General features: G+C 42.3%; 1 protein-coding gene across 9 annotated transcripts in view; it reads left to right on the top strand.

Annotated features, from left to right (window-relative positions):
- PCLO (piccolo presynaptic cytomatrix protein) overlaps positions 1-25,421 on the top strand; it is a 599,138-nt gene that overhangs the window by 438,699 nt on the left and 135,018 nt on the right. For all 9 annotated transcript variants that reach the window (XM_073551315.1, XM_073551309.1, XM_073551313.1 and 6 more), the window contains one exon: positions 20,455-22,624. In XM_073551315.1, the coding sequence (XP_073407416.1) occupies positions 20,455-22,624 (2,170 nt within the window). The remainder of the gene's footprint in view (positions 1-20,454; positions 22,625-25,421) is intronic.

A 25,421-nucleotide genomic window follows, 5' to 3' on the forward strand; every position in this document is an offset into this window, starting at 1 on the left:
ACTGGGGAGGTTGCTGGTGCTGGGGAGGTTGCTGGTGCTGGGGAGGTTGCTGGTGCTGGGGAGGTGGATGGTATGTAATAGGAGGGGGAGGATGGAAAGTGGCTGGAGGGGGTGTAGATGTAATAGGAGGGGGAGGATGGAAAGTGGCTGGAGGGGGTGTAGATGTAATAGGAGGGGGAGGATGGAAAGTGGCTGGAGGGGGTGCAGGTGGAGGAACTACTGTGGTGGGAGGAGGAGGTTGGGAGGTAACTTGCTGGAGAGCAGCGTGGCATGAATGCATTACATGCATCTGCTGGGCAGGAGAGAGCGTTTCCATGCGCTCCACAACAGACCTGAAAAAGGTGTGGTTTGGCGAAGATCTTGCTTCTGAATGCATGGTTTGCAGAAGTGTCTTCACCTCCAGAATGCTGGAGTTGATCTGCTGATAGCCTGCGGAGATTTGCTCTGACAAGACTTTTAGACAGTTCTGGAAAGATGCATTCAGATGCAAGAACTCTGGCGCATAAGTCTTTTCCTGACCCCTCTGCCGCTGCCGCCCAGTACCCGCAGGTGTACTAGAGGTGGCAGGGGCAGAAGGGTGGGGTAAAGGGAAAGCGATCTCCTCACCAGCAGCTTCATGTAATGTAGGCGGCCACGATGCTCCTGTGCTGGTGGATGGGACAGATGGGTCGAATGTGTGGGAAGGCTGGGAAGGTGCAGATGTACCGGGGAGGTCGAAGTGTCCCTCGGTTCCGGTCTCCTCAGGGATCGCCTCAGAAGGGTCCAATCGTGCAGACTCCCGAGTGCTGCTCACCGTGCTGTGCAATAAAGAGAAAAAAAAACAATTAAAATAGTGACATGGTATGGCCCTGGCTGAAAAAAAAAAGTTACATCTAAACATTTTTTTGTCACATGTGGTGTGTAATATTTACCTTCTGGTGAGCATTGTCTCCCGGAGGAACGACAGGGCTCGTGCGTACTTGTACTTGCTCCTGCGTCCTCCAGATCCACTCGTGGCCCGCATCTCTTTATTGAACTCCTTCTTGAAACGATCCCTCACAGACCGCCACCGCTTCACAATTCTCTCCCCTGAAACGAGAAAGGACAAAGTGGTTAGTATACAACATCAGTGTTTCCCAAACTCCAGTCCTCATGGTCCCCAGGGGTCATGTTTTCAGGATTTCCAAAGTAAATAGAAATCCTGAACACATGATCCGTGGGGACCACGAGGACTGGAGTTCGGGAAACACTGGTTTAAATCAAGCAACCGGTACTGTATATACTTACGCTCTTTAATCTGGGCCCGAGCTTCGAGGTCCTCCCAGCGGTCCACAAGGAGCGAGCAGATTTCCTCCCAGAGTCGTCGGGTAACGATCAGGTCAGCGTGGCGGCGGTCAGCCATATTCCAGAGCGGCTCCCTTTCTCTGATGAGATCGATGAGGCAGTCCACATCAATCCCTCCATCCTCACCGTCAGAGTCGGGAGCACGCTGTGAAGGCTGTTAAAGAAAAAGACAAAAATAACATAATTAGCCTCCACAAAAGAAATGAAATAAAAAGTGCAAAAAAAAACAAAGCAAAAATATTTATACTTACACGCTGGTGACCGCCGGGTTGCTGTCGCCGACGACCCTGGGAGGCACTGCGAGGACCTCTTGGCCGAGCACCAGATTGGGAAGACTAGAGAAGAAAACAAAAAATGTTATGTCTTTGGATGTAGGCATTTGTTTGCTGTGTGTGGTCTGCAGAACATTGTTTTCTATGTGTTGTGTGTAGTGTGATGTTGTGTTTCTGCGTTTGATGCAAAAAACTTACCAATTGTGAGCCCACTCCAAGTGTCTGTCCACCCCTTCCTTCTTCTTCTGGGAGCTCCTCTTCATCTTGTGATTCCTGTTTTGAAATAAAAGGCAATGAATACACATATATTACAGAGATGATGGATTTTGGAAATAAAAACTTACCGTCAAACGCTGACGATGCGAGGGAGGGCTCCCAGAAGATGATGTGCTGTCTTCCTGGTGGCCACACTCCATGCCTGTGGGTGGTGTTCCAGCTGCTGCCATTGCTGCTGCTGCTGCATCTATTGGGTGGCTGTTGAATAAAGAGAAACAAAGGGCCAATGAATATCTTGATATTCAATAGCCCTAGTTTGGAGGAATGGGGGATTTGATAATTACCGTCTCTCATCTGCTGCTGGCCTCCCCTCCTCAGCATGTTCCATTTGCTGCTCCATTTGGGGTGGTGGTGGTGCTGATGGTGCTGCAGTGGTCTCCTGGATCTGACACGGAACCTGTCATCGTCATGTGCTATATAAGGCTACCTTCCCCTATGGGAGGGGCCTGATTATTGTTATTGTCGTGCTTCCTGGCTGGGACGTCTGTGTCTCTGCCAGGCTGTTCGCTGTACTCAGGTCCTCTGTTCTGCCTTGTGTTCTTGGTGCTCCAGGGCACCTTTTCTGAACTTCCATTTCGCACTGTCTTTGCTCAGTCATGCCCTCTGGCATCCACTCGGATCTTGTGCTCTGTCTCTTGCTCCGCTGTGCCTCCGGGCACTCTCTCTGTTCCTAAACTCTAATACTCCTCCTGGCACGACTGCCACTCTAACAATTCTGTACTCTGTCGTGCTCCTTGCACGCGTCTTGCTTGGTATACTTCCGGACGTGTTACTTGCCATACGTGCTCACGTGTACCTGTCTCGCACTATCCTGTAGTTAGCACACTTCCGTGTACACACCTGGTGTTCCTAGTATCCAGTACCATCCCTCAGTCATACCCACCCGTGTCTCCTGTGAGCCGTCCCTCTCTGTACCGGCTACCGTGATACTCGAACCCCTGGGCCTGCTCCTAACGGTCCCTGTATAGAGGTCGGTTCCATCTGGCAGCTCACCCAGGGCCCTTCGGTGCCACAGCCCAGAGGGTCCACTCCTGGAGTTTCCAGCTCCAGACCATCCACTCTAACAGTATAATCAGGCCATGGACCCCGCTGGTACTACGGCTTCCGTCCAAAAGGAGCTGTCATTCCTCCGGGAAAACCAGACTAGAATTATGTTATTTCTCAAATCCATGGAGTCCTGTTTATCTGCCTTACAGTCCTCTGAGCCTGGGAATGCTGCCCAGTTGGCCAGTCTCCAGCAGGAACTCGCGCAGCAACGCAACTCCCAGGCCCAGATCCTCAACTATATGTCATCGGTAGATAATCAGCTCCTATCTATACAATCCGTTTCTGCCCAGGCCATGGTTCCTCTCTCACTACTGCACTTATGTAAGCCACCTCGGTATGGCGGTGACCCTGTGTTGTGTCGCGGGTTTTTGAATCAGTGTCGTTTGCATTTTGAGTTTTTGCCGCAGCATTACCCCACCGATCGTGCTAAAATAGCATTTATAGTTTCTCACTTAGAGGGGAAGGCCCTTGCATGGGTTAATCCCATTTGGGAGCGGGATGACCCACTCGTCTCTCAGCTTTCCATCTTTTTGGACACCTTCCGTAAGGTGTTCGATGAGCCGGGTCGCCTCGCTTCCACCACCGAGTCACTGTTTAATCTCTGTCAAGGTACTCTAACAGTTGGACAATACGCAATATGTTTTCGCACCTTGTCCTCCGAACTTGGTTGGAATAATGATGCCCTCATTGGGGCCTTTTGGCGTGGTCTGTCCAGCTAGATCGAAGACGAACTGGCGGGCTGAGATACTCCTACCATTTTAGAGGACCTCATGTCTCTCGCGACACACATTGATTTGCGCTACCAGGAGCGCACCCGCGAGTCAGCCAGAGAGAGAGGGGCCTCCCGCCTCTTCTCCTCCACGCACAGTTCTTCCCATCCGTTACCCGAGTTATCTGCAGTAGATACGGTACCTGAGCCTATGCAGGTGGATCGTCTCCAGTTAGCTCAACGGCGTCGTGTGAAGAGGCAGGCACAAGGTCTCTGTTTCTATTGTGGGGATGCCTCCCACTTCCTACGCTCATGTCCCAAGAGGCCGGGGAAGTTTCTCCACCTGGGACTGGTAAGCGAGCTCTCCTCTGGTGTATGTGATTCCTCTTTACCCCTTACTGTGCCTGTGTCCCTGAATTTTGGTTCCGAGAGTTGCACTGTGAAGGCTATTGTGGACTCTGGTGCAGTGGGTAACTTTATTAGTCTTGAGGCAGTTAAGAAGTTTCAGATTCCTGTCAGATCCTTGGAGACTCCTAGGTCGGTAGTTCGGGTCGATGGTAAGCCCTTGCAGGACACCGTTAACCAGGTCACTGAGGAAGTAGAGTTGCAGATTGGCACATGTCAACGGGAGCGAATCTCCTTCCACGTTTTGCCGACTTCGGCTCATACCCTTCTTCTTGGTCTTCCTTGGTTGCGAACTCACGGGCCGACCCTGGACTGGCAATCTGGTGATATACTCTGTTGGGGACCGTCCTGTCAAAAAAGTTGCCTGCTGTCCATTCATCCGAAGAACCCTGCTTGCTCGTCTTTGGCGGTTACAGGTCCGCTGTCCGTTAGCCGGTCTGGGACATGTGACATTGTTGAGAAGGGGGCTGAGAGTCAGTCTCCACATCTGTCAAGCAACCGGTCTGTGATGTGTGACATTGTCGAGAAGGGGGCTGAGAGTCAGTCTCCACATCTGTCAAGCAACCGGTCTGTGACGTGTGACATTGTCGAGAAGGGGGTTGAGAGTCAGTCTCCACATCTATCAAGCAACCGGTCTGTGACGTGTGACATTGTCGAGAAGGGGGCTGAGAGTCAGTCTCCACATCTATCAAGCAACCGGTCTGTGACGTGTGACATTGTCGAGAAGGGGGCTGAGAGTCAGTCTCCACATCTGTCAAGCAACCGGTCTGTGACATGTGACATTGTCGAGAAGGGGGCTGAAAGTCAGTCTCCACATCTATCAAGCAACCGGTCTGTGACGTGTGACATTGTCAAGAAGGGGGCTGAGAGTCAGTCTCCACATCTATCAAGCAACCGGTCTGTGACGTGTGACATTGTCGAGAAGGGGGCTGAGAGTCAGTCTCCACATCTGTCAAGCAACCGGTCTGTGACGTGTGACATTGTCGAGAAGAGGGCTGAGAGTCAGTCTCCACATCTGTCAAGCAACCGGTCTGTGACGTGTGACATTGTCGAGAAGGGGGCTGAGAGTCAGTCTCCACATCTATCAAGCAACCGGTCTGTGTCGTGAGACATTGTCGAGATGGGGGTTGAGAGAGTCTCCACATCTATCAAGCAACTGGTCTGTGATGTGTGACATTGTCGAGAAGGGGGCTGAGAGTTAGTCTCCACATCTATTATGCAACCGGTCTGTGACATGTGACATTGTCGAGAAGGGGGCTGAGAGTCAGTCTCCACATCTATCAAGCAACCGGTCTGTGACGTGTGACATTGTCGAGAAGGGGGCTGAGAGTCAGTCTCCACATCTGTCAAGCAACCGGTCTGTGACGTGTGACATTGTCGAGAAGGGGGCTGAGAGTCAGTCTCCACATCTGTCAAGCAACCGGTCTGTGACGTGTGACATTGTCGAGAAGGGGGCTGAGAGTCAGTCTCCACATCTATCAAGCAACCAGTCTGTGACGTGTGACATTGTCGAGAAGGGGGTTGAGAGTCAGTCTCCACATCTATCAAGCAACCGGTCTGTGACGTGTGACATTGTCGAGAAGGGGGCTGAGAGTCAGTCTCCACATCTATCAAGCAACCGGTCTGTGACATGTGACATTGTCGAGAAGGGGGCTGAGAGTCAGTCTCCACATCTATCAAGCAACCGGTCTGTGACGTGTGACATTGTCGAGAAGGGGGCTGAGAGTCAGTCTCCACATCTATCAAGCAACCGGTCTGTGATGTGTGACATTGTCGAGAAGGGGGCTGAGAGTCAGTCTCCACATCTGTCAAGCAACCGGTCTGTGACGTGTGACATTGTCGAGAAGTGGGAGGAGAGTCAGTCTCCACATCTGGCAAGTAACCGGTCCAAGGTAATTACCGTGGATTCCGTCAATTTGACATCCCAGCGCCCGGGGGAGACCTTTGTGTCTAAAGGTAACTGTAAAGGTGTGTTATCCTGGGGACATTCTTCTCCGGTTGCCGGCCATGTTGGTGTCAAGAGGACACTCTCCCGTTTATCCCACTACTACTGGTGGCTGTCTATTGCTCAGGATGTCAAAGACTTTGTGGCTGCTTGTCCGTCCTGTGCCAAGAAGGAAGTTCCCAAGCAACCATCCTCCGACAGCTTGCCTCTTAGGGCTGATAACCGCACCATCACTTCGCCCCCCAGGCATCTCGGTGTGCCTCTACCGGTTCGACCTGTCTCAGGCTAACCTGCCCCCGACTCTCTGTCCGTGGAGTTCTCCAGGGTATGGCAGTAGACCAAATTTTCTCGTATTGAGACTCTGGATCTGATTGGTCCTCATGCAGTTAGGAAGTGTCTGGATCCCGCTCCTAGTGTCAAGGTGCTATTTTCAAGTTCTGGAAAGAGGGGGCATAAAGGAGGGGGTACTGTTATGCCACGCTCACCAGGAGGCGGGGCTTCGGTACTCCTCGCTAAGGTACCATGCGCTACCATGCATTAGCCCATATACTTCTATGCACAGCAAACGGGTCCGTTCGCTGTGCATTACTGCCAACGCACCCAAAAACGCTGCATGCAGTGTTTGAAGGTGCGTCATGAATCAACGCATACTTGTGCTACATGCTGATTTTGGCATGCGTTAGGATGCGCTACATTCATTGCGGGCAATGGCGGCATAGTCCCGTGCCCATATACCCGTCAAACATATGCTCCATCCCATAGTCCAGTGCCCATATACCCATCACACATCCTCCATCCCATAGTCCCGTGCCCATATACATATCCGCCATCCCATAGTCCTGTGCCCATATACCCATCATACATATCCTCCATCCCATAGTCCACTGTCCATATGCCCATCACACATCCTCCATCCCATAGTCCCATGCCCATATACATATCTGCCATCCCATAGTCCCGTGCCCATATACCCATCATACATATCCTCCATCCCATAGTCCCGTGCCCATATACTCATCACACATCCTCCATTCCATAGTCAACCATTATGACATCATAATGAGTGTCGGCAGGGCTTGCAACCTTTGATGACATCAGCGTCGCCATGGCAACCATTGTGACATCATAATGAGGGGCGGGGCTTGATACACACACACTGCTTCCCCAGTATGCAAATAGGGGCATTTTGACATCACAATGAGGGGCGGGGCTTGACGCGCACACACTTTTTCCCCCAGTATGTAGATAGGGGCAAAAATTTTTGGTGAATTGGAACGCGCTGGGTTAAAATATCGCCTCACAACATAGCTTAGGACGCTCTCGGGGTCCAGACATGTGACTGCCAAATTTTGTGGCTGTAGCTGCGACGGTGCGGATGCCTATCCCGGACATACAAACATACACACACACACACACACACACACACACACATACATACATACATACATACATACACACTTTGAGCTTTATATATTAGATTATATAAAAATGTCACTAAGAGAAATATTGGATTCTGCTGTTTTGTAACTACTTCATTTCTGCAGCACCTACATTTAAGGGATATTTCATGTTATTAAATTGCTTTAGTTTGGTAGACAGCATGAAAATAGGCAAGTTTGCTATTGATTTGCTTTTTCTATCTGCTTCAATTTTTCTGCTATGATAGCTTTTATCTTATAGTGTACAGTTTATTGCCAAACAGATCAATCACCTGAGCTTAGCAGAGTATGCACAGTAGTTGCATTGTAGGCTGAAGAGTTATTTTCTGAGAAACTAGCTACCTGTCTCCAGCCCATTAATTACTAAACAGCAGTTATCTGCTCTCCAGCCTCCCTCTCCCAGTCAGCTCCTGACCTGTCATCAGTCTTGCAAAATCACAATTCACCATCCCTTCACTATTGACAGCTTCCAGAGCAGTTTTCCGAATCACAGATCTCACTTTCTTGATCCGAATACTTGCTCAAAGACCCTGTTATTTCTATATTTAAATAACGTACTCAGAAGAAGCAATGACATACCTGAGTATGTCATATTAGCAGGACGAAGTTATTGACCAGAACTGTCACTCAAGGATGAGTGCCTACCACCCCAGAAACAACAAAGTGAAACTCTGTGCAGCAGTGTGCTGCAGAACACAGTTGAGAGTAACCCTTTAAAGGGGTTTTCCAGGCTTACAATAGGTTTCTGCAGTCACTGCAGTTTCCAAGGTATTTAAAGAACTTGTGAATGCATCAGCTTGGTATTCTTTGCTATGACATTATTCAGACTTGTTTTATGTATTTTTTTAATTCATGGAATAATTATTGAAACTAGTATTTTGTTATGTCCCATGATGAGTTGTTGGAATTTGTAAGGACACATATTTGGAGCTTACTCATTTGAATGCCAGATTATGGAACTATACCGAGGTAGATGGAATACTTTATATCATACAAATAAATTACAGACTTTATGTATGTCAGTTTGTAAACTTGATATCGATCATGATGTCAGAATAATTCATATAAAGTAGGTATCACATAAACAAATTGTTTTGTAAGAGAAACAAACTAATTTGTGTCCATTTTTCTTAATGTACAGTGCCTTGCGGAAGGTTTCGGCTCCCTGGAACTTTTCAACCTTTTCCCACATATCATGCTTCAAACATAAAGATACCAAATGTAAATTTTTGGTGAAGAATCAACAACAAGTGGGACACTATTGAGAAGTTGAATGACATTTATTTTTTTATTTTAAATTTTTGTGGAAATGCTAAAACTGAAAAGTGGGGCGTGCAATATTATTCGACCCTTTTACTTTCAGTGCAGCAAACTCACTCTAGAAGTTCATTGTGGATCTCTGAATGATCCAATGTTGTCCTAAATTACTAATGATGATAAATATAATCCACCTGTGTGTAATCAAGTCTCCATATAAATGCACCTGCTCTGTGATAGTCTCAGGGTTCTGTTTGAAGCACAGAGAGCATCTTGAACACCTAGGAACACAACAAGCAGGTCTGTGATACTGTTGTGGAGAAGTTTAAAGCCAGATTTGGATGCAAAATGATTTCCGAAACTTTAAACATCCCAAGGAGCACTGTGCAAGAGATCATATTGAAATGGAAGAAGTATCATACCACTGCAAATCTACCAAGACCTGGCCGTCCCTCTAAACGTTCATCTCAAACAAGGAGAAGATTGATCAGAGATACAGCCAAGAGGCCCATGATCACTCTGGATGAACTGCAGAGATCTACAGCTGAGGTGGGAAAGTCTGTCCATAGGACAACAATCAGTCGTACACTGCACAAATCTGGCCTTTATGGAAGAGTGGCAAGAAGAAAGCCATTTCTCAAAGATATCCATAAAAAGTGTTGTTTAAAGTTGGCAACAAGCCACTTGGGAGACACACCAAACATGGGGAAGAAGGTGCTCTGGTCAGATGAAGCCAAAATCAAACTTTTTGGCAAGAATGCCAAGCGATATGTTTGGTGCAAAGGCAACACAGCTCATCACCCTGAACACATCATTCCCACTGTCAAACGTGGTGGTGGCAGCGTCATGGTTTTGGCCTGCTTTTCTTCAGCAGGGACAGGGAAGAAGGTTAAAATTGATGGGAAGATGGATGGAGCCAAATACAGGACCATTCTTAAAGAAAACCTGTTTGAGTCTGCAAAAGACCTGAGACTGGGACGGAGATTTGTCTTCCAACAAGACAATGATCCCAAACATAAAGCAAAATCTACAATGGAATGGTTCACAAATAAACGTATCCAGGTGTTAGAATGGCCAAGTCAAAGTCCAGACCTGAATCCAATCGAGAATCTGTGAAAAGAGCTGAAAACTGCTGTTCACAAGCGATCTCCATCAAACCTCACTGAGCTCGAGCTGTTTGCCAAGGAAGAATGGGCAAGAATTTCAGTCTCTCGATGTACAAACTGATTGAGACATACCCCAAGTGACTTGCAGCTGTAATCGCATCAAAAGGTGGCGCAACAAAGTAATAAATTAAAGGGGCCAAATAATATTGCACGCCCCACTTTTCAGTTTTTGCACTTCCATAAAAATTTTAAATAACCAGTACATTTCGTTCAACTTCACAATTGTGTCCCACTTGTTGATTCTTCACCAAAAAATTAAATTTGGTATCTTTATGTTTGAAGCATGATATGTGGGAAAAGTTTGAAAAGTTCCAGGGAGCTGAATACTTTCGCAAGGCACTGTAAATCGATTGTAACCTCTTCCGTTTTAAAATAAATTTCTTGGGATATGTTTACAATCGTACAGTTTTCCAACTAAGCATAGAAAACTGCTGCATTACAGAAAGCTATACTGTCTGTAAAATGCTTTGGCTTTTCAGAGAAGATATAAACTGAAAAATGAGCCGTACATAAAAAAGTGAAGTCTGGGCATAGGGAGAGGAGCCTACATTCCTACTGTCTTTGTCTTCTTCCCTTCTGTTTTGGTTAAATTGACAGGTTTCTCCCCATATGTAATTAGTGATAGAACTGTCAATCAAGCCCAGCTGGAAGGATCTGCTCATTGTACACCTTTCTCTATGCTTGTCTCACTTTACAAGCTTTGTTCTTTCTGAAATCTTAAAGTATTTCATACTAAACATGGTTTTCTGTCATTTGGAAGCCTGTCTGGATTTCTTGCTTCCTACGGTTCAGGCAGCATGAAATGGCTGACAAATTCCTTTTAACATATGTTTGTATTGCTGCTCCTGTAGACTTCTGTACGGGAGGCTTCAGACAAAAATATGACTCTTGGAGTCATACTACAAGTCTACAGCACTAGAAAGGTTTAATCTGACATCGAACACCTGGAAGCATGGGTTGTTTGTTGTTACCAAGACTTTCATATGGTGGTATTGATAAATTACTACTCTTGTTGAGGATTGCTTCCATTTTTCTTCTAAAAGGGCCCAAATATGGTCTTTTTTTTATAAACCACATATAATTCTAATCTTCCATACTGATGTCTGGGTCTCTCTGTGGTCTCTTCTTCTCTAAAGATTGGAATATTGTTTTCGGCTGTTGCCAATGATTGACTGCATGATCACTTGTTGACACAGCTGCTGTAGTGACCAGGGTTGCCAACTTTGTTTAATATTTTTTTCTGGACAGCTTCTCAAAAACTCATGGACATACAACTTTTTTTTAAGGACACATTAGTTACCCATAATAAATCATTAAGATTATAAGTGATACAAGCGATAAATCCTATATGAATACATTACCAGCATTCACTGTGTACTGTAAATGGGTGATAAATACAGTAATTAAAATCTGTTCACATCTCTCCATCCTCAAAAAAGATTGTGTACACGTGAAATTTTTCTTTTATAGACAGTGAATAAAAGTGCCATAGTTTTACGGATGGCCCAGGAATTTCTGGATGGTTGGCAACTCTGGCCGTGATGTCATAACTGCTGGACATGACTTCTGAAGTCAAACCCAGAGCACAATTGCTCCCATGACATCTAAGTGGTCAGACAGAGATGGCTAGTCCCCTCTGACAATCATAGTACTTTTATGTCATTGCCTGTGGGTTGTCATCAGGCTTGGACTGGCCCACAGAAGACCAGGAGAATCCTCCGGTGGACCCCTATGCAGGAGTGGGTCATCACCCTCTTATATGACCAGTGCTTGGCACAATATACTTGAATCACTATGTACAAATAAAGGCACCATCTTTTTCATTTAACAATCTACCCAGTTTGTTGATAAATACATTTGCCATTGAGGATAATTCACATTTGAATGTAGCTAAAAAGTGGGGCCCTGGAGTTGGTTACAGGTGGGCCCTTGGCACCCCAGTCCAATACTGGTTGTCATGTCAGCTTTGGGCCATCTGAAAAACCAGTAACTGACAAGTTTACTTGGCAATATAATAATATACTACACATATAAGTATTCAAAACCTACAAAAGACAAAATGAGAAAAACCTTACTGTAATTAAATAAATGAAAAGCAAAAGTGCATTTAAGTAATACAGAGTTTTTAGTAATACTGTACTTGATCAAATATAGCATAAAAGCTGTCCCACCATCGACAAGGTGACTCTGTGGTCTGGGCAGTCCTACACTGTCTAGTATTTAAAACCTTATGTGTCAAAGTTGACGTCAGTGTGTGAATAAGGACAGACAAGAGGACCGGGTCACAACCAATGGACACCAGTCAGGGGAAGCCTTTAAATACAATTTCCAGCTCATGAGAGGGAGGCCACAACCCGGCTTGCACAGAATGCAAAAATACAAAGTGCAGTGTATTGTACGAGCAATTAAGTGATCTTAAGTCCCCTTAGAGGACTTAAAAAATGTAACATATGTAGATTTATATTTCTGGCATGCAAACTTTGCAGACATATGCCAAATTTATTAGAAGGCATGAACATCTAAACTTAGAACTGTTAGATTTAAGATTGACAAGAGATGTCAGTTTTAATACATTTTCTCCACTGCCTAGTTTATCAACTTTTAAAAGTCCTAATCTGGCCAAAGACACAACTAAGTGAAAATTTAAATGCATACCACTAAACAATGTATGATATTAAATAAAATGAATTTGATAGAGGAACTTGTTTTAAACCCTTTCTGTCTTTCGTCTGCATGCAAACTTTAAGGCGCAGGGAAGCTTTGTTCTCATGGTGATTTTTTGTCTATTTCTTAGTCATCCCCAGCAGGAAAACATTTTTCTTTTTAAAAGGAATCAGTCAGTAGGATCAGCAAAAATAAGATCAAGGAATTAGATTTGGCATTTTCAGTAAAAATGGGCGGTGAGTGTAATGCTACAATAGAAAACTACCACAAATTAAAAACATACTGTCCTGCTCAGCAAAAAAATATATAGAGGCACTCACCATATAAATTCAACATTTGGTTTACAATAATGGTTGCACCTTGCAAGTTACCAATCTGCCTGTATATTTTAACACATTAAAATAAAGCAATCTTTTACTTCAAATGGTGAGTGTCACTATATGTTTTTTACATTCAGATATGTCAGTAGGATCAACTCTTCTAAGCCTTCTATATGGGCATGTAGGACATAGAGAGATAAATAAAATGATACCTTCATATCAGCGATCTGATGTTTTATTCCAGAGAAATCCATGTATTTCTTACATGTTAATGAGCTGCTCCAAGCTATGGGTCGGACATTGATCTGCATGAGTATCTGCCTATGGGGATTATTATAAATAGAAGGGGAGTTACGAATGTGATGTGTAATGGCTGCTCTCTGCTCTCCTGATCTCACTGCAGAGCTGTGTGTGGTTATACCTAACACATCTGCAGGTTCCTCTCTGCTTCCATCTCACAGGCAGACAGGGCTGCAATAGTGTTGTGATTAGTGTTGAGCATTCCGATACTGCAAATATCGGGTATCGGCCGATATTCGCTGTATCGGAATTCCGATACCAAGTACCGATATTTTTTCAATATCGGATATCGGAATCGGAAGTTCCCATAATGCAAAGAGCCACTGCTGTGGCTCTGATTGGCTGCCAAAATGACGTCATCATGATGCGCGGTCTGTGTGCATCATGATGCGCCGTCAGTTCGGGCCTCCCGGGGGGTCTGTGCCGACTGCCCGGGGGTCTGTACCGGCCTGCCGGGGGTCTGTGCCGACTGCCTGGGGGTCTGTGCGGACTGCCGGGGGGCTGTGCCGGCCTGCCAGTGGTCTGTACCGACTGTCCGGGGGTCTGTGCAGGCTGCGGGGGTCTGTACCGGCCTGCCGGGGGGCTGTGCCAGCCTGCCGGTGGTCTGTACTGACTGTCCGGGGGTCTGAGCGGACTGCTGGGGGTCTGTACCGGCCTGCCGGGGGGCTGTGCCGGCCTGCCGGGGGTCTGTGCCGACTGTCCGGGGGGCTGTGCAGGCTGCGGGGGTCTGTGCAGGCATCGTCCGATAGGGCTACAAGTCAGGGCTTGAATGTATGGCAAAAGCTGCATGGGAAATTTCTCACACAGCAATGCCATAAAATGAGACTAGGGACTTTTTTTTTTTTACAGTGGCGGAGGAATACAGGGCGGAAGGATACCTACCTCCCGACATTGGTTTCCTGGAGCCCGTAGAGAACGGTAGCATCAGCTGATGCTGCTGTTCTCCATGCAAGATCATCGTGGGACACTCATGGACTTCAGCGGATCAGGGGTAAGTATATTGGTGGTTTGTTATTTTAATATTTATTCCATAGATGACAATGGCTTCGGGGATCAAAGTGACAAGTGATGGTGAGTATGTACTCTATGTTATATGTACTGTATGTCTATATGTAAGTATTGTATGAATGTATTGTATTTAGTATATATGTATGTTGCATGCATGTAGTATATATGTAGTATATATGTAGTATGCATGTTGCATGCATGTGGTATATATGTAGTATGTATGTTGCATGCATGTGGTTTATATGTAGTATGCATGTAGTATATATGTTGTATATATGTAGTATGCATGGTGCATGCAGGTAGTATATATGTAGTATATATGTATGTTGCATGCATGTAGTATATATGTGGTATATATGTAGTATGCATGTTGCATGCATGTGGTGTATATGTAGTATGTATGTTGCATGCATGTAGTATATGTGTAGTATGCATGTTGCATGTAGTAGATATGTATGTTGCATGTAGTATGCATGTTGCATGCATGTAATATATATGTTGTATGTATGTTGCATGCATGTAGTATATATGTGGTATATATGTAGTATGCATGTTGCATGCATGTAGTATATATGTAGCATGTATGTATGTTGCATGCATGTAGTATATGTGTAGTATGTATGTTGCAAGTAGTATATATGTATGTTGCATGCATATAGTATATATGTGGGATATAAGTAGTATGTATGTTGCATGTAGTATATATGTATGCTGCATGCATGTAGTATATATGTGGTATATATGTAGTATGTATGCTGCATGCATGTAGTATATATGTAGTATGTATGTTGCATGCATGTAGTATATATGTGGTACATATGTAGTATGTATGTTGCATGCATGTAGTATATATGTGGTATGTATGTTGCATGCATGTAGTATATATGTGGTATATATGTAGTATGCATGTTGCATGCATGTGGTATAAATGTAGTATGTATGTATCATGCATGTAGTATATATGTAGTATGCATGTTGCATGTAGTATATATGTATGTTGCCTGCATGTAGTATATATGTAGTATGCATGTTGCATGCATGTAGTATATATGTTGTATGTATGTTGCATGCATGTAGTATATATGTAGTATGTATGTAGCATGTATGTAGTATATATGTAGCATGTAGTATGTATGTAGTATGCATGTAGCATGTATGTAGTATATATGTAGTATGTATGTAGTATGTATTTTTTTTACATTCAACACATAGGCCGGATGATGGGACTACTACTGTTGCATGCATGTGGTATATATGTAGTATGTATGTATGTTGCATGCATGTAGTATATATGCAGTATGCATGTTGCATGTAGTATATATGTAGTATATATGTATGTTGCATGCATGTAGTATATATGTGGTATATATGTAGTATGCATGTTGCATGCATGTAGTATATATGTTGTATACATGTATGTTGCATGCATGTGGTATATATGTAGTATGTATGTAGTATGTATGTTGCATGCATGTAGTATATATGTAGTATGTATGTTGCATGTAGTATATATGTATGTTACATGCATGTAGTATGTATGTTGCATGTAGTATATATGTTGTATATATGCATTTTGTATGTATGCATGTTGCATGCATGAAGTATATATGTAGTATGCATGTTGCATGTAGTATATATGTATGTTGCATGTAGTATATATGTAGTATGCATGTTGCATGCATGTGGTATATATGTAGTATGTATGTTGCATGCATGTGGTATATATGTAGTATGCATGTAGTATATATGTTGTATATATGTAGTATGCATGTTGCATGCATGTAGTATATATGTGGTATATATGTAGTATGCATGTTGCATGCATGTGGTATATATGTAGTATGTATGTATGTTGCATGCATGTAGTATATATGTAGTATGCATGTTGCATGTAGTATATGTGGTATATATGTAGTATGCATGTAGTATATATGTTGTATATATGTATGTTGCATGCATGTAGTATATATGTAGTATGTATGTTGCATGTAGTATATATGTAGTATATATGTATGTTACATGCATGTAGTATATATGTAGTATGTATGTTGCATGTAGTATATATGTCGTATATATGCATGTTGCTTGCATGTAGTATATATGTTGTATGTATGTTGCATGCATGTAGTATATATAGTATGCATGTGGTATATATGTGGTATATATGTAGTATGTATGTTGCATGCATGTAGTATATATGTAGTATGTATGTAGTATGTATGTAGCATGTAGTATGTATGTAGTATATATGTAGTATGTATGCAGTATGTATTTTTTTTTTGTACATTCAACACATTAGCCGGATGATGGGACTACTACTGTCCCATCATTGGCTAATGTGTCAATCACCGTCATGGTAGCAGGCATCGCCCGATGGGACTTGTAGTCTCATCGGACGATCCTGCACAGACCCCTGCAGCCTGCACAGACCCCCGGACATTCGGTAGAGACCACCGGCAGGCCGGCACAGCCCCCCGGCAGGCCGGTACAGACCCCCGCAGCCTGCACAGACCCCCGGACAGTCGGTACAGACCACCGGCAGGCCGGCACAGCCCCCCGGCAGGCTGGTACAGACCCCCGCAGCCTGCACAGACCCCCGGACAGTCGGTACAGACCACCGGCAGGCCGGCACAGCCCCCCGGCAGGCCGGTACAGACCCCCGGCAGTCCGCACAGACCCCCGGGCAGTCGGCACAGACCCCCGGAAGGTCCGTACACCCCCGAGAGGCTGTACATGGACAGAAAAGGGTTTTTCTTATTCCGATACCGGAAGTCCCATAGACTTGAATGGGACTTCCGGTATCGGAATCGGCGATACCCGATACTTTTTTCGTATCGGGCCGATACCATCCGATCCGATATTTTAGGGTATCGGATGGTATCGCTCAACACTAGTTGTGATAGAACAGAGGTTACCATAGTTCAGTTCTACTGTTCTGTGTTAGCTTAATGTCTCACACTGGTAACTCCTTCTTTTATGTAAAATAAACTCTGGAACCAGATTCTCAAGGCGATGAGTGTCCGGCCCATAGCTCTTAACATTCATTTAGTTATAAGAAAAACGTGGATTTCTCTGGAATAAGACATCAGAATCAACATATCAATTTATTATTTCATCCAGCTTTCTCTGATCTTGATGCTGATATAGACGGCTTAGGAGGCATGATCCTACTGACAGATTCCCTTTAAGGTATTTTTTTCAATTATACATATTTGTACTATGAAATAATCCTCCCAAGTGCAGTGGGGCCAAATATGTGCATATTGTGTAACATATAACATTGATATAGTGATTTACGTTTGGGCAGCAAAAACTTAGTGTTGATAGAATCTGTTTAATAAATTGTGAAAATGCTACAGCTGTTCTGGCTTTTTAGTCTACATAAATTTATGACATGGCAACTATTGCTCTCAAACTCAAAAGAAGTTATGCAGGTACTTTACTCTGTAAAAGTAAAACCCCATATTCTTTTACCTGGTACTCACCATAACTGAAGATAATCCATCAATAAAAGATGAAGGATGTTGAGCGAGACATATTTTCAATTTGTGACTAGTGATGAGTGAGTATGCTCGTTACTCGAGATTTCCGAGAATGCTCTGGTGTTCTCCGAGTAGTTTGGGCGTACTCAGAGATATAGTTTGTGTCACCGTAGCTGCATGATTTGCGGCTGCTTGACAGCCTGAATACATGTGGGGATTTCCTAACAAACAGGCAATCCTCACATGCATTCAGGCTGTCTAGCAGCCGCAAATCATGCAGCTGCGGCGACACAAACTAAATCTTCGAGCACGCCCAAACTACTCAGAGAACACCTGAGCATGCTTGGAAATCTCGAGTAATGAGCAACCTCGTTCATCACTATTTGTGACCATTAGTGTGTTTAATAACCTGTAATAAAAAAAGGAAAACAATCTTGGGTGCTAACGCGCATAGACACACATGCTTTAATTTGATGTCTGGAAGTGACCTAGCCTATTTAGCCTGTGTAATACATGTGATCTAAGGATGAGAGGGCATGATGGAGTCAGATGCTCCTAATTCAAGAAGAAGCACGCACCTTTTAATGAATAAGGAATGTACAACAAATGGCGTGCTCCTCCATACATCACACAACACATCTTATTCTATTTCCTGACTGCAGTAAGATTTCTGGTGTAAATAATGCCATAGCTTATCATAAATTAGATGATTCGTGGTTTCATGCTCCACCAACGCAACCCCGTCCCACCCCTTCTCCACTAATTTTAAAGTTGCAAGGAGAAACAGGTACAAAAATGCCAGAAGTCCACAAATTTGTGAGCAACTCAAAGCTGTGCAAAAATATTGTGAATATTTTCAAAGCAATTTACACCACGATTCTGGTGAAATTGCTTTGATGAATCAGCTTAAATGAGTCTACAGTAATTACATAAACAGCATACTGTTTATTAGTCATTGATAAAATCTACTTACTGCAAAATAGAATTATGAATATTGTTTGTTTTTCTTTTGCAATATTTTGAACTAATTTACATTTGTCTTTAATTTTTGGGGATGTAGCAAAGAATTGGCAAAGTAACAAATGATATTGGCTACAATTACTAAGATAAATGTGCCAGAATTGTGGCTCAGTTTGCTCCCAGATAATGTTGTACATGCTTTTATACATATCAAAGCATTTATGTCAGTATTTTGGTGTTACAAGATAAAAATCATAACTTTTGTGCTCAAAAATTTGCAACTATTAGCCATATTACATTGCTCTTAAAGTGAACCTGTCACCCTCCCAGGCGTTTTTAACTAAAAGAGCCACCTTGCGCAGCACTAATGCTGCATTCTGTCAAGGTGGCTCTTATAGTTAGGGTCCCTTCCACCTCTGAAAGAATCTTTTTATAGCTTGTCACTCATACCTCTAGTTTGTCCAGGGGGCAGGTCTTTCCCCCTAGACACAGATGCCTCTCCGCCATCAAACATTTCCTCCATTTTTCTGGGCGCCACCTCCTCAGCGTTCAGTTATTTACCTGGTGCCTGCGCTGTAATCTTGTTTCTTGGGCATGCGCAGTTAGTGCTGCCCGTCCACTGACATCACATGATGGCTGCCTTCTCGTGCCTGCATGGACACGCGGCCCGAGATCCCGCCCCACAGTGTGAATAAATCAGAAGAGACTGCGGGGCGGGATCTCAGACTGGGCGTCCACGCAGGCGTGAGAAGGAAGACATCATGTGATGTCAGTGGACAGGCAGCGTTAACTGCGCATGCCCAAGAAACAAGATTACAGCGCAGGCACTGGGTAAATAACTGAACGCTGAGGAGGTGGCGCTCAGAAGAATGGAGGAAATGATTGATGGCTGAGAGGCGTCTGTGTCCGGGAGGAAAGACCTGCCCCCCGGACAAACTAGAGGTATGAGTGACAAATTATAAAAAAGATTCTTTCAGCGGTGGAAAGGACCCCAACTAAAATAGCCATCTGGACAGAATGCAGCATTAGTGCTGCACAAGGTGGATCTTTTAGTTAAAAATGCCTGGGGGGGTGACAGGTTCCCTTTAAGGGTTTTTGAAAGAATATATTAAACATTGGGGCATATTTATCAAGCTAAATGCATCAAAATTGTAGACTGAGTAAAAAATATGTGCCTTGTGCAACAAGGAGGCGGGGCCACAATGAAAATGGGCGGTGACCTACTGACAAAATGGGATATTGTGGGATAAATTTCTGGCACAAAGTAAGCTAATCAATGGTGGTAAAGGTGGTTTATGGTGAAGGCAAGCATTCGTGAACAAGCATTCTAAAAAATGTTCATTTTATGGTTATCTAGCAGTGTAAATAGGCTGCTGATCAAATGAGGCATGAGAAAAATGCTCATTGACTGGGGGAGAAGATCTTTTGTACAGTGCAAAAAATTATGAAAATAGGCATTTAAACGACTGCCGATTGGTGAAGGTTTACCGATCAGTGCTTCCAATTGATCCACTTAAACAGATCCTAACACTAGACAGTATGAAGATGTGCCAGATTTATCAAACAGTTTGAACTCTAGTCTAAATTGGTACTGTCTAGGAACCTACAGTATTGATAGTACACCACATTAGGAGATACTTTTAATAATATGCAAAAAAAAGGCAGCACAACCACAAACAAAGCTGATTCCCCTTATAATGAATGCTCCATATACTTGTATGGCTCTGTATATCATTAGTTTGTAATCAATAGATTTATTTGCCTTTGTTTTGAGTGTTACCTACAGACACAGAATATATATATATATATGCACAGAATGTATTTATTAAGGATTAAGTTGTATATTTATCTCTTTCCTTTTCACTTATTTTTGCATCATAGACTAAAACTATGCAAAATGGTACTCAAAAGAAGGTTAAAAGAACCCTTCCAAACCCTCCACCAGAAGAAGCTGTCAGTGGTTTACAGTCTACGTATAGCACAGTCGGATCTGTTTCTCGTAGAAGAATTTGTAGGAACACAACAATGGCTAGAGCCAAAATTCTTCAGGATATTGATAGAGAATTAGATCTTGTTGAAAGAGAATCTTCCAAACTGCGTAAAAAACAAGCTGAGTTAGATGAAGAAGAGAAAGAAATTGATGCAAAACTGAGATATCTAGAAATGGGAATCAACAGAAGAAAAGAGGCTTTACTGAAAGAGAGGGAAAAGAGAGAAAGAGCTTATCTACAAGGTGTTGCTGAAGAGCGTGATTATATGTCAGATAGTGAAGTCAGTAATACAAGGCCAACTAGAATTGAAAACGACCTTGGATTAGACAGGCCACAAGCTACTGCACAAACAGAATACAGTCCTTATTTGCCACCACAGACTCAAACAGAAACTCCATTTGCACCACAGACAAGCCCTTACACACAATACCAATATCAAACCCCTACTTTGCTTACTCAAGCTCCAACACAATTTCCTCAACAATCCCTTTATCAACAACCTTTATACCTTCAGCAAGTTTCATCATACCAAACCCAACCAACTTTTCAAGCTGTTCCAACTATGTCTTATACTCCTCAACCACAGTCCACGCAAAGTCAGCAATCTTCTTATCAACACACTTCACAGCTATTATTATTGCAGCAAAAAGCAAGGCAAAGTGCTTTAGATTTAGATGCTAAAATAGCATCACATTACGACGTTATAAGAAACCAACCTCTTATAATTGCTCCTGTTTCCACTGATAGCAGCTACTCTGTTTCTCATCTTGGCAGTAAATATAGCACTTTGGACTTACGACTAGGCTTAGATGAAAAAAGTAGCATGGCAAGTAGTCCAATGTCTAGCATATCTGCAGATTCTTTTTATGCTGATCTAGAACATCATGCTTCTAGAAATTATGTTCTAATTGATGACATTGGGGAACTTACTAAAGGTTCAGGTTCCATGAGCTCTGCATTTGGACTTCATGAAAAAGAGCTTTCCAAAACTGACCGTCTACTTCGAACTGTAGATTCTCGACGAACTCCTGAGGTAACAGATTTTTTATCCCCTATTTCAACTTCTACTAGGCTACATACATATGGGAAAGGAGATGAAGACTCAATGGAAGATCCTTATGAGCTAAAACTTCTCAAGCATCAAATAAAACAAGAATTTCGTAGAGGTACAGAGACTTTGGATCCTCTAGCTAGCTTTTCACCTTATTATCATTCAGATAGTCTGTACAGACACTTTCCTAAAAGTGAAAAATATAGCATTAGCAGACTCACACTAGAAAAACAGGCTGCTAAACAGCTACCACCTGCAATACTGTATCAAAAACAACCTAAGCATAAAAAATCTTTAATAGACCAAAAAATTTCTAAGTTTTCTCCAATTCAGGAAAACAGAGATCTAGAACCTGACTATTCCACCTATCTTTCTTCTAGTACATCGTCAATTCCAAGTATCTCCTCAAAGGTAAGACTACTGCAGGACGATATCACATATGGCTTGCGGAAAAATATCACAGATCAGCAGAAATTTTTGGGTCCTGCTTTAGCACAAAGCCTTGGGACAACTCTTAATACAAATCTCAGAACTGCAATTCAGGATGAAGTCGATAAACCCTATGTTAGTGGGAATCGATCACGGCCTTCATCCAGACCATCATCTGTTTATGGTCTAGATTTGTCTATGAAAAGAGACTTATCTAGTTCATCTTTAAGACAGAAAGCTGAGTCAGAAGCATTAGAAGGGACATTCAGCCACGCAGCACCTTCAGGAAGAACAAAACCATCAAGTCTTCCTATTAGTCAAAGTAGGGGAAGGATTCCAATAGTAGCACAGAATTCGGAAGAAGAAAGTCCATTAAGTCCTGTTGGCCAACCAATGGGAATGGCAAGAGCTGCAGCTGGACCTTTACCACCAATATCTGCAGACACCAGGGATCAGTTTGGATCTAGTCACTCTTTGCCTGAGGTACAACAGCACATGAGGGAAGAATCCAGAACTCGTGGCTATGATCGAGACATTGCATTCATCATGGATGACTTTCATGCCATGTCTGATAGTGAAGGTAACCAGGAAATTAGAATTCTTTACCACTGCCACAACACAAACCTTCATTTCTTTGCATGCTATTAATGTATCGTGTGACTTAAACATTTTCTCTGTTTTGTGGATTCTAAGTGTTCTTTCTTTATGTAATTCTTTTCTACCTGGATTTATTTAAACATATGCTTTTGTTTTGCTTCCATGTTCCTTTTGTTCTCATTGCTTTTGTTCTTCTTTGTAAATGTGCATAAAACATACTCTCATTGTAATGTGTGTACCATAGGAAAAAACAATGCCTCAATTGTTCCCTAATCTTATATACATATCTGCATTTTGAAATAGTTTAAAAATGATTGAGTATTTAAAAAAAGTAAGATTTTTTTTCAAAATTGTCAAAGCATTTAATCAATTTATTTTTGTAAAATTGAATCGAAGTTAAAAACAAAAAAGCTGTTGATTTTCAAGTGTACTACTCTGTTGTTAATATGGTTATACTAACATAATTCCATACAAATCTGTACTAGAATTTATAATCATTATGCATTTTGATATATACTTTATTTAAGGACTATAAGACAACTAACAATGGAATTATAAACTCCTTGCTGCTGTCAGCACCTGCAATAGTCTGCTTTGCAACCTGCTTTAGCAAGCTCTTAGCAGCAGCAAGGAGATATAACGACAGAGCTATTGCGGGTGCTTTGGAATCTGAAATATTTATTTCTTTATTGAATACATAGACTTTTCTTTGTAACGGTTTGTGAAATATGTGCGATGCATTCATTTCTGTGCTTTTTTTTGTGTAATAAATGTATGTGTGCTATTAATTAAATATGTGCATGCATTTCTTTAATTGCTTATGACTATTGAAAAGAAATAGATCGCATGACGTGACTGCATGGAAATGTTGTCAGCAGTATTTTGGTTTATACAATAATATTTTGTTATAAATTTAAAATTTATAAAATATTGCTATACAATGGACTTTATAAGTATGCAAGAAAATGTTATCATGGTCAAACTGAAAAATTGCAATTCAAATTTCAAATTTCAATTTGAGGGTTAGTATAAGTTGGGTAACTGGGTAATTAGACAGAAAAAATAAGTGGACAGTTTAATTGATATAATAGAGGTGTTAAAAATATTAAGAAGAAAACAATGTAAAGTAAAGAACCATTACACATACTGAAGACATGTTTCAAAGATTCAAATCTTACAATTATTGAATTGTTAATTACAGTAAGATTAATATTTTAGACATTTTGACATATGAAGAAATGCCATAACTCTCTGAAAGGCACAGATCCCTGGGATATCCAACATTCACGAAAGTTGTTCTGTGGTAACGGCCAGGTGGAGTGGTAGTTCCCTGTGCATAGCCTAACATTGAAAACTGTGGGAGTTATGAAAAGAGCAGATCAAGTGGGAGTTCTCATTAAATAGAATCTGACAGGAAGTTTTTGCTATATAATCTGAGGGTAGCATAAGGTAGGAGCTGAGCCATTGATTTCAGTGATGTGTCACTTATTAAGCTGTGTGCTGTTATTTTAATACAAGCCTTTTATCTGCAGGAGACTATCCCTGCCCGGACTACTGCCCACATGAAACGTGGTCCAACCACTCCTCCAACACTGATTAGCAGATTGCTATCAGTATACAATGTACACAGAAAGGTGTGCTGTGTTGGATAGCTTTTGGAGCTCTGCTATGTATAAGGCTCTGATTGTATCACAATTGCTGCACCAAGTAAACTAAGTGATGCATCATTGGAATCATGATCTCTTTTCTTACATTATGCTGCTCTCTGATGTGTAATTACTATAAAGAACATACTGTATTTACAAAGCAAAAATATAAAAACATATTTATAAAATATTAAAAAACGTAGCTACAAATGTTTCCATGTTTGAGGTTTAGTGGAAAATACAAAAAAAAACTCAAAAATAATCATTCATTTGAACCAAAATGTGTTTTTATAGCACCTGTATTGACCACTTTGGGTTAAATATCCTATAAGGCTATTGTTATATAATCCCAAAAAGATATTTAGCCTACAGTGTTTAGAATGTTTGCTTTTCCATGGAGAAAATATGTGTTATGAAAATCTAAGAACAATTTTCAAAATAAACTTTTCATATATTTTTTTATTTAGCATATAAATTGTGTTGTAGCTAAACCCTTTGGCTTAGAAAATGTACCGTATACAATTCATGTTTCTAGATTCAAGGTCAAGAACTTATACAGAAGGGCATTTTGTACCCATCTATACCTGTAAGTATGCCAGATGTTAGTGGGGCCCACACAGTTGTACCAAATGCACCTTGAAGCATATGAATATATGGTACTACAATTTTGATTATTTAGATCCATGAAGGTATGTGTTTCTCCTTTAGAACACAATATGTTGAATAAGGATACAATATGCCCATCTGAATGAGCCCTTATATGCAGTTGCAATCCAAAATTTTCAACCCCCATTGCAAATTGGGTTTAATGTCAACATTTGAAAGCTGTTGCTGTTTGCAATAAACCAATGAAACAAGAACAAGTGTGGTCTCAAGTGAGTGGTCGAAAAAGTTATAAGTGGAGATAATTGCCCTGCATAAACAAAGAAAGGATGGCTTCCATCTACAGACCATAATGTCTGGACTAATCACAGGTTTCCTGAAACAAATTAATAGTGTCATAGATCTCATAAACTGTATGAAAGCAATCTAAAGAACCCAAAAAGATAGCAAAGACAAGACATTTTCATAGAGATACAATTCAAAGCATAGTTGTCAAGTTCAACTTAAAGGAAAAGTAGCTACACAGCCTGG

The sequence above is a fragment of the Dendrobates tinctorius genome, unplaced genomic scaffold, assembly GCF_039654945.1.
Source record: "Dendrobates tinctorius isolate UK_male_01 unplaced genomic scaffold, ASM3965494v1 ptg000174l, whole genome shotgun sequence".
Lineage (NCBI taxonomy): Eukaryota > Metazoa > Chordata > Amphibia > Anura > Dendrobatidae > Dendrobates > Dendrobates tinctorius.